The 15,530-nt window shown below is 38.1% G+C and overlaps 1 protein-coding gene across 1 annotated transcript; it reads left to right on the top strand.

The window, feature by feature from the left end:
- Nucleotides 1–827: 827 nt before the first annotated feature.
- letm2 (leucine zipper-EF-hand containing transmembrane protein 2) lies at nt 828–15,134 on the top strand. Its single transcript, XM_059337168.1, has 11 exons — nt 828–1,075; nt 1,871–1,939; nt 3,317–3,851; nt 6,589–6,732; nt 7,874–8,017; nt 8,399–8,602; nt 9,035–9,154; nt 9,531–9,650; nt 10,358–10,453; nt 10,888–10,956; nt 12,560–15,134. The coding sequence occupies exons 2-11, from the start codon at nt 1,893–1,895 to the stop codon at nt 12,614–12,616; spliced, it is 1,536 nt and encodes a 511-aa protein (XP_059193151.1). The 5' UTR covers nt 828–1,075; nt 1,871–1,892; the 3' UTR covers nt 12,617–15,134.
- The last annotated feature ends 396 nt before the right edge of the window (nt 15,135–15,530 follow it).

The raw sequence follows: 15,530 nt of genomic DNA, 5'->3' as shown, positions 1-15,530 counted from the left end.
TATTTTAATTTAAAAAAACACGACCCACTGGCTTTTTCTGAGGCTTTCGCTCCTTTCTATCACATTTTCCTTTTATGTCCATATTGCTGGTTCATTAAAGCCTATCTCAAGCTCATTCCACGAACGAAAAGATGCTGGTCCTAATGGTGCTGTAATATATATATTCACCATACAATAGAATAGAAATAGTCAACATACAAAAAAGCTTATAATAGCTAATATTTCCACATAATGATATTTTTCCTAATTCTGGACTCAATCTATTACTGCTTGCAGTTATGGAAAAACTAATATATATATATATATATATATATATATATATATATATATATAAAAAATGTATTATTACTGATTATTTGTATTGATACTTTTATGTAAGCAGCGTCTTAATTTTCTCAAGGTAAGGCTCATTTTAAGTACTTAATATACTGTTATGAAGTTTCATTTTAAAAATGTTGTAATCACTTTAAATTGATCATGTTTTTTCTGTCGACCTGGAAAGTAACTAAAATGTAATGATTTAGAAATATAAAGTTAGGAAATACTCAAGTAAAGTACAAGTACCTAAAAAATGTACTTAAGTGCAGTACTTGAGTAAATATACTTAGTAAGTTACATTCCACCACTGACTGCCAAATACGTTTGTACAACAAAATCTCAGATTAACTGAATTCAAAGTATGTATTTTGAGTTTATTTTATTTATGAGATTATATATAAAATGGTCAGAGGAAAAAAAATGTTTTTTTTCTAAACCACAGAGGAGCATCTTTCCGAGCACAGACGATCTTGGGCGGGTACGCACACAACATTCACGCATGTACAGTGTGACCTTTCAGTGCAGCTGCCTGGGAAGGCTGCACACGCTGAGCGGACGGCCCCGAGCTGAGATACGACGACATTTAAAAGTACAAACCCACCGTAAATGGGTTTATCACCACATCAGCCGTTGCTTTCGTTGCTTTCGTTTACCTCGACCGATTGTTTTGGATGGATTATATTATTGTCGTCTCACCGAGAAGCCTTACAACGCCCAGTCAGCAGCGGCAGCCATAGCTCCGTCATTGACGCTGGAGGTTAGTGGACTCGTCATCCGCGGACTGCCATTTCACCAGCTAGCTTAGCCAGCTGCAGGCTAACCGGCCAGGCTAGCGGAGCCTTCTTAGCTAATGGAGAATCTCTTAGCATGATGCTAATGGGAACCTCACCTAACCGGCAGGTTTTACAGGCTTATATAGTTGTAATATTACGAGTGTTTGTAAAGTAATTGAGATGTTTGAATTTGGTGATACATAAGTAGCTATGGTAATTGGAAAATATCAAATTACGTTATATTATGCTCTCCAGTTTTGTTTAGCATTTTGTAACGTCCATATAACCTAACAGAGGCTGTATAACTTAACTTGACGGTTGGCAGTGACGGAGGCCTGTGTTGGGTTATTTCTATATGATTTCTATATTTTATTGGTTAGTTTTAACGGTATATTAAATAGTTATATTGAACGGACTGACATGTGGTATCTGTCAGAAGAGTAGCGAGCTGTGATGCTGCCGAGTTGTTACATAATAATAAGCTAACCGGCTCTCCGGCCGTGTTCATGTCAATGTTATCTCTGTCATATTATGTCATATCAAAGTTAGCTAACTTGTAAAACGTAACGTCTGTCATGTATTTGTTATCGCAGCAGACTCTGTGTATTATCGGGAAGATGTTTTTCGAGTTGTGCTTGCTGTATTTTTCCAGTCGGCCTGTTGCTGCACCGTACAAGTGAACTGTAACCAGACACCAACACTCTCTCTCTCTCTCTCTCTCTCTCTCTCTCTCTCTCGCTCTCTCTCTCTCTCTCTCTCTCCATGTGTGCTTCCAACAGAAAACTGTAACCTGTCCCTGCAATGGCAGTCTTTAGTCACCAGGTGCTCCTTGCAGTCACAAGATCAAGGTAAGTAAGCAGAACGTCTCTCAGATGTTAATGACATGCAAAACTGGTTCTCTACACAACTTTAATGGCAGTAATTATAAGCTCTTGGGTGAGCTCTGCTGTGTTTAAAGAGAAACAAAGAAGCAGGAGCTGTCTCTGTTTACAGTGTCTGCTGCTGTGGAACCTATTTAGTGTGCCTCATACATGACACACAAGAGGTAAACACAACCACTGTGGTTTCTACTGATGGTGCAAGAGCAGATAGGTCAGCTGGTAGGGCAGCTTTGTCCTCACTCTTACTAACCTAAATTCTCATGACCACAGTGTAGATAATGGTTGGGCCACTTGACAATATATACACTAGTAAATATGTATACCAATTTGTCAACTGTCGGAGACTGTACCATGCCATGTATGCTAAATTAGCTGTGCTTTTAATATTACTGGATTAATAAGACCACCATTGCACACAGTATTGAATTGACAGGAAAGTGTATCAGTTATTTTCCCTTTAACCCATTGCTTAATGCCATTTCTATTTATTATTCATATATCATTTGGTACATTTTTCAGTTTACAGAAACTTTTTACTATCCCAGTACCTTATTTCCCTCCAATAATTGGGCTCCCTGTTTGTGCACAGGGACACATTTCACACTAATGCATGTATCTACAAGTGGTAGTAAAATGTAGCAATGTGCCAGCAAAGACAGGGAAGAAGAATAAGACTGCAAGCTAGTAAACATGGATGTAAATGATGCAGGACTTAAAACACTAACAAACTGCTATCTTAATGTTTGTTTTTCAGGATGGAAGTGCATTAATTTTGGTAGACCACATTGAATGTATACATATCTTTTCATTGTTTACAAAAAAACTACACAGGATGTCTTTAATCGGTGTAGAGGAAAAAATGCATTTTTAACTGTATTTAGACATTTTTTAGACCAAATGATTAATGAAACCAAATAAACAGATTAACTGACAATAAAAATACATTTTAGTTGCTGCTCTATCATGATGGCTTTTACATACTTACTGGACTTAACAGCATTTGGTGGAGTAGACCAGTCAGTAAATAATTTTACTGTCATTCTATTTATTATTAGAACAATCATAGTTAAGAAAGTTTCGTAAATTTTTAGAAATGCCTGCAAGCTAATAGAATCGATCGGGGTGCAACTAATGTGCATATTAATATTTTTTTTTACCAACCAATCACCAATTAATTGGCCGACCAGTGCATAACTGTATTTTAAAATTGTAATTGTGTGTTGTTTATAAAGTAATCAGATCATCAAATGTAAGTTTGAGCACTTTCATATACTTAACTTATTCCTTAGGACCTCCTTATGCATTATGTATAACTAACCAGTTTTTCTTTTTGTTTGTCAATAGGGGATCATATTTGTTATCCAAGAGGCACAGCTGCTCCTCTCTGACTTCTAAAGCCTATCTCCACATAGACCCTCCTCGCCAGCTCTCGTCCTTACTGACACTCAGGCACTCTCGCTATGGCTCCCCACACTGTTACCGAGGCCACGCTCTCGGCCATGGCAACAACTCCGCCCTGCTTGCCCGCTCCCTACACTGCTCAGGTGTTTGGCTTCAAGACGTAAAGCAGGAGGACTCTAAATCTTCACCAGCCGCCTCCCAGGATGCTTCTCCAGGAGCTAAAAAGGACTCTGTAGCTGCTGCACCTCAGGCCCAACCTCCGTCAACTCCCACTCCGACGCCCACCGCCACTACAACGGCCGCCATTCCTCCAGTGGAGAGGGCAGTCGTGAAAAAGGCTCTGTATCTGAGGATTGTGGATGAGTTGAAGCATTACTACAATGGCTTCCGGTTACTTGGGATTGATATCAAGATTGCAGGCAGGATGGTGTGGAGGCTGCTGCATGGACAACTGCTCACACGCCGGGAGAGGAGAAGGGTAAGAGAGGCTCGCCGTACATTTTAATTTGGTATAATTTTCTCTCTAATGTAGCAGTATTCATTTATACAAAACTATAAAGCCCCACAATGTCAAGCATAGGGATCTAGACCATCAGTAAGTTATTGTCATGCACATAGAAGTTCCCAGCCATCATGGGCTTAGAAGACACCAAAAATACTGTTGTATGGGACGGTGTCAGAAAAGAAAGTCACAGTTGAGGCCAGACATTTAACTGTGCGCTTGTCAGACATTCAAACTCAGTTTCTCACAACTCCACATATATCATGTTACCATACAGGATATTTCTTGTTTTAAGACAGTAGAATATGTTCCTAATTTCAATAAGAGATTATTAAAAATAATAGCCAAGAAAGACATTTATTTCAGCCTTTATTTACTAAAACATATTTCCCGTGGGTCTTTACATGCATATGCCCTCTCCTGCATTTACAACATTACTTCACTCCTTTCCTCAAACAAACCTGAAGTTTGATATAAACATCTAACCAAAAGACTAAACCAAGTAGGTCTTAAATCATCATATACTGAGCACAAAATGGACTTCAGGGAATTATTCCAAATTTTTGTACACGGATGTGGTAATAATAAGGGTCCAAAATAATGTGAAATTGTGTATTTTAAAGTAAATAACACATGTTATAAAGTTAAAAGTTGTAAGTCTACCCCCAAGCACCCCACCAAACATATGCACTTAAGTCTTCCATAAACAAAATATTCGGAGAAGCTTGTGTAACTGGATATTTTCCTTGAGTAGCTTTTAAATAATCATTTAATATACAGTAAAATATGAAGTGGACCTTATCTACAATCTCACATAAATCAAAACCTTTCCCTGTTAGGCAAACCATCAAAGCTTCAGGTGAGGTACCTGGAAGTAATTGTGTGTGCACATGGAGAGCTTTGGGCTACATACTGTGGTTTTTAATGAGACATTATAATTTAGATTTCTACCAAACATCAACAGACCATCTTCCCACACGGTCATCGCTCCCAATTTCATTTGAAATCTTTGCTTTTTTTTTCAGTCGTCTGGGTTCTTTTCTGTCTGAACTAAAATGCTCTGAAAGTGGTCATTCTGGTTGCTCTGTAAAGCATTTTCTGGGGTTGTTATCAGGAAGTCAGTGAGACATATATTTTATGGCTTTAGGGTTCTTTTGAATGTGTTACACCTTTGCTTGTCAATAAGGAATGTGACTGTACAGTGTGTTCCCGAAGTCGTACAAAATGTAACAGCAGTTGTGTGGTGAGACAGACAGTCCTGTAATTAACATTCACAGAGTTTTAATAGTGTATTATAAGTCACAGTGCTTGAAAGACAGAATTTAAACTCATTCATAATCCTTAAATATGTTTAGTCTGTGACCTTAAATCCTGCTCTGAGAGACATTCAGTTCTAGTTTTGGTCTGTGTTTTATCAAGGACTTGTTTATAGTGTCGTTTTATACAAACAAAAAGTATTTATGATATGATTTGTGATATTCAGAGTTCAGTTCTAAACTGAGCTTTATGCAACACTAATACATGACATTACATTTTTTTCACTGTTGATGGTATTTTACCATCACTTCATGTAACTGTCAGGATTGGAGCTCAAAGCAATCAATCAGTTTTATGACCGACACTAGCTTCAGATTTGCCGCTTTTCTTTGTCTTATGTGATAGTCAAAAGCAACGTTTCTTTTTGGACCAATTGGTACTTTCCCTCGTTTTTACATTTCATAGATGATTCATAGGCAAAGCAATTCATCAAGAAAATAATACAAATTTGTCAATAATGAAAGTAATTGTCAGTTGCAGCTGAAGCCTCTGTCACTTTGTTTTGCTGCTGAACCGAATCTGAACCCTTAAATACTGTCTGTCGACTCTCATTTTATTTTTCTTATACTTTGAATGATTATTTCCTACGTAATACAGCTGCACACTACAGAGAAGGCTCTCTTCTTTTCCAACAATAGCAAGATGTGTACTGACCGGGAGTTAAAAACTTGCCAATGCTCTTTGATGGGTACACTTTTTAATAGTAAAAGATCTCTTTGCTGTTTCTTGTCCCTTATTTGTCGACCTACACACTCATACTGATTATATCTGTGATCATCTATTAACCATGTAATGGCTGTTTCTATAAAGCTGTGCGGGTTTCCTTGCTCCCAATGCTGAGCAGTTAAAATGTCCATAATTGTCATTAAGTCGTCTTAATGACTGACATGTGCAGTCAGTCAGTTACATGTACTTCTGTCCAGATTATGAAACAGTATATCACATGATGTGGTCAGCTGAGCTGGTCTTGGTTTTGTTCAGAAAACTTAAGCATGTTAAAAAAAAAAAAATCATGTTAATACTCTCTAGTTTGACTCTGCTGAGAGGTTCTCCCTTCTTATATGAGCTCCTTTCCTGAACCTATCTATGCACATTTAAGATAAGCTAGATGGCGAGAAGACACTGGTAGATGATTGAAAAAGAACATTTTGTTACTGTACATCTCACTGACTCATTGGTGCACACAATATATGCACCCTCGGTGACCTAAGTTGTGCACATGCCATGGTAAAACTATATTCAGGCTATTTTAGAAGAGGACTGGCAAAGCCTCAGTGCACATGTAATGGATCTCACATGCAAACACACCTCCAAAGAGGACTGCACCGCTGCATGAATACTGTCTCATGTTACCATATATGTTTCACATTAACATGGTTTTTCTTTGTGTTTCCAGCTGATGAGGACCTGCGCTGACCTCTTCCGTCTGGTGCCCTTCACTGTGTTCATCATCGTTCCTTTCATGGAGTTCCTTCTTCCTGTCTTCCTCAAACTTTTCCCAGAGATGTTGCCCTCCACCTTTGAGACAGAGACCAAAAAGGCATGTGTTCATGTACACACAGACACACACACCCTGCCGCCTGAATGACCCTGTCACAGGTTCATTGTAATTATATAACCCCTCAGATATGTCTGCTGTACAAAGAACCTAAGGCCAGGCAGGCAGCAGACTTAATCTAATCTTTGTTTACTTTGGGAGCCGCAGCACGAAATGCACATGCTCTCCAAACCTGAAAAATGCGTACTGTAACTTTTTTTAAAAAGCCCTCATGGATATGTCTATTGTTCTTGAATAAAACGACACATTCCTTTTGTAAATTTCTGATATCCTGGAAACGAAATGCAGCAGATTTCTGTACTTGGTCTGGTCAACCTGTCAGCTCTGATGTTCTCTGGTTGTTCTGGAGCACGCTTCAATGATTCACAGAAATGTTCTCGTGCTCCTGGACAGTACCGATGTGTCCAGCCTCTGAAAATGTGGCTGCACATTAAAAACAGCATGTAGTGGTAGGTTTACAGCACAGTGTCAAAAATGGGGTTGATGGATGATAAAATAAAATGTAAATAAAATGTAGTGTATGATATTCCAAGCTATCATCAAAATAGTACAATATTATTGTTTGTGTAATACTTTGCAAAGAGCCCATTCAAATAATGTATTGTATGTGGTCCTATTTCATTCAGGTTACAGTTACAGATGGATAATTCTGTTTTTGAATGGTGAAAATCTGAGTCAGGGCACCAGCCCTTCAGGTTTCTATGTTTTGCATTTTTATTAATATGAAACATATCTCTTTTAGTGCAAGATAAAATTAAAAGGTTAACATGGGCAGCAAAACATTGTGCTTTTGAATGTAGTTATAATCAATAATGTGGAAAACATAATGAAGAAAACAAAAGAAAGGCTTGACAGACAACAAACAACATATTGAATTACACTTCTGTTTTTATAGTTTCGTTATGTACATCTGTCTCAAACTTTTTGTAATGTCAGCTTTTTGTACTTGACTACCAAGTCAAACTTTTAAAAGATCCAACTACCACAATAAAAAGTTTCAAAACACTGTAGAGAACTTGCAATGTAATCAACACAGTGTTCAGCAGTCACCATCAAACTGCAGCTGCATTTAAAGTATATTCCTGAAACTAACCTGCGTCCCCGTCCCTCCTTCTCCATGCAGGAGGAGAAGCAGAAGAAAGGTCTGGCAGCGAAGCTGGAACTGGCCAAGTTCCTCCAAGAGACCATCGCTGAGATGGCTCGAAGGAATAAAGCAAAAGCTCAGACAGAAGACGAGACGCAGCGATTCTCAACATACGTTCAGCAGGTAGATTACAACAAAGATGACACTTCACATTTTGTGTGGTGATGGCAGCCTATGCATACATTTATTACAGCTGATAAGATATGTCAGTGTTTTTTAATTCTGCACTGTTATAAGGTTTGACTAAATGTGAAGCCTCTTTTATGTAGAGATTTACTGCTTTTCTGTTTTATATCATATTAATTGACTTTTTTTTTACTATTTGAGAAGATAATTAGCAGATTAATCAAAAATAAAAAATAAATGGTAGTTGCACCCCTACAAGGGAATCTGACACAGAGGATCTTTCATAACCAAAATAATCAGCACTGTAGAGGAAAACAAGGTAATGGAGCAGAGCTTCTATGTAGTTTTTGCTTTAGTGAACATGTGTGTCCTCGTCAGGTTCGGGGCACAGGCGAGCAGCCCACCACAAAGGACATTGTCCGGTTTTCGAAGCTGTTTGAGGACGAGCTGACGCTGGAGCACCTGGAGCGACCCCAGCTGGTGGCTCTGTGTAAACTGTTGGAGCTGCAGCCCATCGGCACAAACAACTTGCTGCGTTTTCAGCTGATGATGCAACTCAGAACCATCAAGGCGGACGATGAGGTGAGCCTCGGACTGTGGGCATGATTTTACACTCCTGAAAGGAAGAAATGGACATGGGTTGTTAAACTTGGAACTGCCATACTAGTTTTGTACTTTCCCTTGTACATTTGCTGCCGAATGTCACTATTTCCCAAGAATACAAAGCATTTATTGATGTCCTCTCTCTCAGGGAGACATACTACAGATGTCCATTCATGCTGTCATGTTGTCTGGCAAATTTAATTTTATATTGAAATGAACAGAAGTCAGTTGTTCACTGAAATACCCACAATCTTTAAACGGTTGTCACCAATGTATATTATATACCACAATTAATAATTTCAGGTAAAACAACTAGACTGGTTCAGGTTTTGAGTTATTAGTCCATCTTTATGTGCATCTTTTCCCATGCTTGTGCAACAGTTTGTGACTTCCCTGTCTGTTTCTTCACAGATGATTTCAGCAGAAGGTGTGGCAGCTATGAGTGTGTCAGAGTTACAGGCTGCGTGTCGTAGTCGGGGGATGAGGTCTCTGGGTCTCACCACCGATCAGCTACATCAACAGTTGCAGCAGGTGAGCAGCTGAATGAAGTTAATAGATTTTAGTGGTTAGTAGACACTAAATACTTGCTTAATAAATGTATGATTCCCCAGATTAACATTTGCACAGGCTTAAGAGTTAAAATATTCTACACAAAGAGATTGCTATTAAAAACAAGTTACACATAGATTTTCATTTCCTCTCCATTTATCAGTTATATGACATCTTTGCCAATGTAAAATTAAAGATAATACATTTTTCTGGTAATTGTTGAATAAAAAAATTTAGAAAAGGGGAAATAGTGTTTTGGTTAATTCAGAACAGACTTGATGCCAAATGTGTTTTAATAAAATAATCTTTTCATGTTTTGTTTTTTTTGCCCATATCGTAAATGTTCTCCTCCTTGTAGTGGCTGGACCTGCATCTGAAGGAGAACGTTCCTCCATCGCTGCTGCTGCTCTCTAGAGCCATGTACCTGACTGACCTCAAACCAAAACCTCCAGTCATCCCACCTGTTCCCAAACTAGAGGTTCGACCTTTACAACCTTCTAAAAAAAATCGTACTGCTTATGCACTTGAACGTACAGATTATAGAAAGTTGTACCCGGTTTCAGCATTCCTGCTGGTATGCAGGTCACTGACATTTGGTACCATTCAGTGTTTTCTCTCCTTATGGAAACCAACTTTTTCATTGTACTTATGTTTTTGGGTTGGAACTAAAATGTATTTTCATGTAATGACTAATGGTTTAGTCTATGAAATGGTTAAAAGCTGCAAAGACAAGCCATCACACCTTCCCAGATCCAGAAGTGGCATGTCCAAATTGCTTTGTGTCTTCCCAAGAGTCCAAAACCCAACATAATTTACTACAATTTACTATTGTATATGGCCAAAGGAAAGCAGAACATTTGAATATGTGAAAAGCTGTAACAAGTAAATGTTGTCTTTGGTTGAAAACTGAACTAAAACAGTTAATCAATTGTCAGTATAGTTGCTTATTAATTCTCTTTTAATCAACAAATCACTGGAGCTCTATTGGTAACCCTTTATCAATCTTTATTTCATATGGGTTAACTCATATCTACAGGAGATCTTTAATTCTATACCTTGAATCATTGTCTGTTTTTCCACAGAACGTTAAATTAACTAGTTGAAGCTCTTGAAATTAAATCTATTCATTTTCCATGTGGTCATGAATGGGATGTGGTATTTTATAAGATGATGTTGTTTTTGCAGAAAACTCCTCCTCCAGTGGAGAATACAGGATCAAACACGACCTCAGTCCCCACTGACATGTTGGCAGACCCTGCGCTCATCATCAAAGAAAGACCGGTCAGTGTATTTGTAAAACACACAGCAGCATCAGATGAGATCAATTGTACTGATGACAGGAAATAGAGATATCAGCTTATTACCTTGGTAATAAGTAGGTTATGTTTTCGGTTTGTTTTGTTTCATGAAACTTGTTGAAAAGGTGTAATTTTCAATTGTGGAGTGGATCCCAATGACAAGTACACAAATTGTTTGTCACTTCCCTTAACGTTACAAGATTTGGTATTAGGCCTTGGCAGAGGTATATGCTCTCAGAGTGCCTTTCTAGTTTTCTTTTTTGCAGGGAGTTAGATGAGGAGATTGATACCACTTATGTTTGTGATATAAAAATGTAAATGTATGAACGATAGTAATACATGGGAACAAAGGGATCAGTTATACAGAATAACCATAAAATCCTGCTTGTATTTGTGTTTTTAATCTGTGTGTTGTAGGTGGAGGAGATACGAGACAAGGCTCCTTTGGTGTCGGACAAACCTCTGACTCCTGCTGAAGTCCTTCAGGTGAGCTCCCATTGTTGCTTGGACCTGTGAAATCCACAGGGTTACATAATCCAGTTAGTTCTTCCTGACTTTGATCCTTCTCATATGACAGCCTAATCTCTCACAGTGGGACACGCTACCTTTCTGGTAAACTAACTGTTCTTGAAGGAGTACTGGAATAAAGTAGAGAAAGTGTAGACACTGGTTGGAAATCTGTTTAGTTTAGATGTATAAAATGAATACCTATTGCCAGTGTAATAATGACAGACACTAAAAGCTACTGGCAGAGTTGGATCAGAACATCTCAAGTTAATCTGTGTGAGGTTTAAAAATAGCTGATAAATATAGACCTGCCTCTGTCACACACACACTTCCAAGTCTTTTTCTTTTTTAACCAACCAGTCATTTAAAGAGATACTACATGACATCAAAGCACATTTTAAATCCCGAGTGTATTTTTGAATTCTATTACAGCACCTTTTCATGATTCTATCGGCAAAACACATATTTTTGCTACACCAGCTTGCTGACTCTTTGTTTCTTACATGTTTGTTCTCTGACATATTTCTTTCTTTGTTTTAAGACTATTTGGGAGGTCTGTTCATATAGCTGCTGTTTAAATGTCAGTCCATTAAACTAAGTTTCCGTCTCGTATAAACACATCCACACATTTCGAAACAAACATGTATCATAAAGGAAGTTAAGCTATTTTTCCCATGCTGAAGTACATGGGACATGCATTTTCTTAAGTATTACCTTGGTCACATTAAAGACATGGATGTTTACTTTTATGCATTAGGGAAAGTTATTGACAATTTATTGATGTTTTCTTTTGAGAGCTCCGTAATGTAGGCACAGAGGTCTGCCACTCTAGCACAAACTATTTTACAAATTTACAAATATACACATTTTGCAATATTACTCAACTGTTGTACACTCACCTTATTATAGATTGTCATTTTCAGTCATTGTAGCTCGGTATTACTAGCATGTCCTGTGGCCAGATTCTTACAACTTTGTGTAGACATAGGACATATGTTTCTGCAAACCATCATTGGGGTAAAATCTTTGAACAACTGACTTTACAAAATGCTCCAGAATCCAGGATGAAATTAAATGAGCATTGACGGTGACATGATAAATAAATATATTAATAAATCATAAATAATTTAGAATTAAGCCTATAAATGCACCTTTGATTGACATTTCACCAAATTTTGTGCAACCTTGATAACATTATCAGTGAAACTAATAAACTTTATGATGAGGTTACATCTGTCACCTAATATCACATGTTCATCCTCATATCACCAGCAGCGATCTCAGATAAAACCCTGAGTACACCTGGTCTGATGAATGCATGAGGTGCGCACACTCACTGCACATTCTTCTTTTCTAAATACTTGTTCATCTGTGTGAAAAGGTATGCACACAGTTTATGTTTATGCACCTGACCCTAGTATCTCAGCTGCTCGGGACACATATCCTGTAATCGTGGCAATGGACTTAAAATTAAAGGAAAAATCTGAACTGAACTTCAAAAATAAAAATAAGTTTTTAATGTTTTCCATGGGAAATACTGGATATTATGTAGTTAAACTAAGTTCTATGACCTTTTCTGCAGGCTAAAGCAGCAACAGAGGTGTCCCAGAAGAGCAAGATGAGTGCCAACGGTGTGTAAAGTGGAGCAGGAGCCTCTGGACTGAAGGGAGGATGGACTCAGCTCTGCGTCCTTGGGGGAGAGAGGGACAACCGGGATGTATTGGTCAGATGTCGGGCTGTTGATGGTCTACATTTCAGTAGCCTTCAGTTATTTTAAAGCTCCTCCATAAATCCCCTTCTTCTGTCTTCGGACCAGAGGGCTGGGGAATCACTGGCTCCATTCAGCATCATGTCTGACATGTTGATACAACTCATCCAGGAGTTCTGTCCCCTCACTGTTAACACCCATTGGTCTGCTGCCCCTTCTGCTTCGTCTCAGCAGCTGCTTCTTTATAAACTCAAACCCTCTGCTGTCACATTTGTGCACTCCGTTTTCTGTCACTCTGCGTTGGAGCCAAACCAGTCTGACGTGTCACTGGACTGGCAGATCACTGATGCGATTACTTTGACCTAATGTCCTTGAAGTGACACCTAAAACCGCCCATGGCAGAGCCTGGTCCAGACGGTCTCCTCCTCTTCCTGTAAATGTGTAAATATCCTGTATATTATTGTCTCTGTCTTACATCGCAGCAGCAGCAGCTTTGTACATTTTGCTATGCAAAATCCTACAGTCTCTTGAAAATATTCAAGTTTTTCTCTCTTGGAAGGTTCATTTTGTTTTATTTGGATACCTTTTTCCTCTTAAGGATATAAGAGAAGTCATTCTTTATTTTTTTTCAGAAATGTGTTGCTGAACTTTTTGGTTCGGTAGCTGACCCACCTTCATCTTTGCTCAGTAAGTTGGACCATCCTCGTGCAGAAACAGGCACCACACCTCCTGAACCTGCAAATTAATAAACGCAAAAGTTCTGATTCAGTCAAATGTCCTGATCTTGTTTCATCAGCTGCAGACTGGGACCGGCCCTGCCTCTGAACAGGGTGACATAGCGTAGTTGCTTGCTGCTGCATTTAGCAAATGAAGACTGATATATTATTGAGAGAGTTGTCACTCCTTGAACCCATAGGTGACTGTGTTAAGTCCAGTCCACCTCCACTGGTAAACCACTGAATGGACAATCTGTACAAAGATGTGCAGATTTGATTTGCATATACAGTGTATGTATTGTGTTTTAACACTATGATACTAAGATTCCTTTAAACTGAAAAGAGAAAATACTTGATGTTACCCATGAAGCTATATTATTAATATTGGGGAAAAGCTTAAATCCTGAAGCCACAAATGAGATTGTTATTTTTTGGTATTGTGGCCCTAAAAGAAAAAAATATGTAACCAATTATGACTGATTTGCCCAAATATCCTACTGCAATATGTGACCAATATATAATTGGAAGGTTTACCACATAAATATGCACTGTATAAAAACAGTTTGTGTGTGTTTAGACAATGCCTAAGTATTGTTCATCCCTCTTTATACATTTGACATTGTTGGAGTAACTTTTTGTCTCCACACATTTTTCCTCATTGCTATTTATCCATAGGCACATCCCAGAAGTGGATGGCATTAATGAAAGCATATTTTTTGAAAAAGAAAATTGTTAATGAAGATTTATTTTATTGGTTTTACATATGTGCCTAGGGTTAAAGGGCGGTTGTGTTTGCATTTTTCATCAGAGAGCAGATTTTATATATTGTACCATTGTCGAGTTTGTATTTTGGTTTGATTATTCACCCCCGTTTGTAAAGCGCCGGTTGCACCTTTTCTCTTTAGTGGAATGTCTTCTTCTCCCTGCCTCATTTGACCCAAGTTTCAACCCAAAACCAAATCAAACTTTTCCTTATAATCACCTGTATTGATACTGATGAAAAGCAAAGTCCTTTTCAATCAGCTCTGCAGCCATGGTGTAAAGGACAACAAAAATAAATGAAAACAATCAAAAGTTGCTTTATCATCTCTGGTTTGTGCTCTGCTGCCCTTTTTAATAACCCAAGTCAATCGGAGTAGATGTGAAGTGATTAGTGCAATGTTTATGGCATTTATTTTTTTAAAACAAAAGGTCGGTGACCTGTTGAGAAAGATGTGTCATGTTGATGTGCTGCTCCTCACACGTTTTGAGTTGATCTGCTGGGAGGTTTTCAGATATTGATTACTGGTACGGTCTACTGCATGAGTATAGGATTACACAGCATTAAATGATATGGATTAACTGGACGTCATGTTTCTGCTGTGCCTGGGAGACCCCGAAACTGAAAAATATGATAAATGTATTTCCAAGTTATTGGACAGAATGCATCCACATTTAAATTGGCCACAGATTCGATCTTGTCCTTAATTACCTTCCTTGTGTCACAGCTTCCATTCATCAGCATTATAGTGTGGAAACAACAACTTCATACTGCTATCTCAGATGGTTTGGTTACATCAATGCCATCATGATGTGTCCTCTGTCTTTAAGGATTGTTTCTGTCAGTTATTAAATGCACTGCTGTTCAATTACCTCTTACCCTGTATAAACTTCATGCATCATTTTACCATGGCAAAAGAGTGTCTGGGTGATGGAAAAAAGAATTCACACAATTAAAATCATTAAACCCTTTACAGTCTTGTCCTATCTTTCTTTGTTGACAATACCTGTGAAATTGAAGTCAAAACCAGTATGTTTCCTTTATTACTCTTAGGAAATGCTAAGCGCCATATATATAGTAATTACTTAGTGGCTGCTTTGCTACACTTCTTTAATGATTTTGTTAGTGAATTTTTATCCATATATTTCGGTCAGGTGGTGACCAGAGTTTATAGTAAAATATATTGTCTTTTCATGGCCAGCAGGTGGCACCATCTGTATACAAATGCACCTCAAAGGATTGTAAAAGCTTTAACATTTGAGCTTAAAGTTATTTGTATTTGTACTTTTGGCATCCTCTGCTTTTTTGTCAGTGCATATTTATTTTCAGGGGAAATTTTCCTTTTTTTCCTTTTTAAAAGTAAAAGACA

Source organism: Centropristis striata, chromosome 7 (genome assembly GCF_030273125.1).
Source record: "Centropristis striata isolate RG_2023a ecotype Rhode Island chromosome 7, C.striata_1.0, whole genome shotgun sequence".
NCBI lineage: Eukaryota > Metazoa > Chordata > Actinopteri > Perciformes > Serranidae > Centropristis > Centropristis striata.
Note: the sequence above shows the minus strand (reverse complement) of the source record. Positions and strands in the feature narration are given on the sequence as shown.

What these genes read in the sequence shown, in the direction of transcription:
- letm2 (XM_059337168.1), top strand. Translation starts at nt 1,893, where the DNA reads ATGGCAGTCTTTAGTCACCAGGTGCTCCTTGCAGTCACAAGATCAAG. An exon ending in CTTGCAGTCACAAGATCAAG is followed by an intron (nt 1,940 to 3,316) that starts GTAAGTAAGCAG and finishes GTTTGTCAATAG; the next exon opens with GGGATCATATTTGTTATCCA. An exon ending in CCATCAAGGCGGACGATGAG is followed by an intron (nt 8,603 to 9,034) that starts GTGAGCCTCGGA and finishes GTTTCTTCACAG; the next exon opens with ATGATTTCAGCAGAAGGTGT.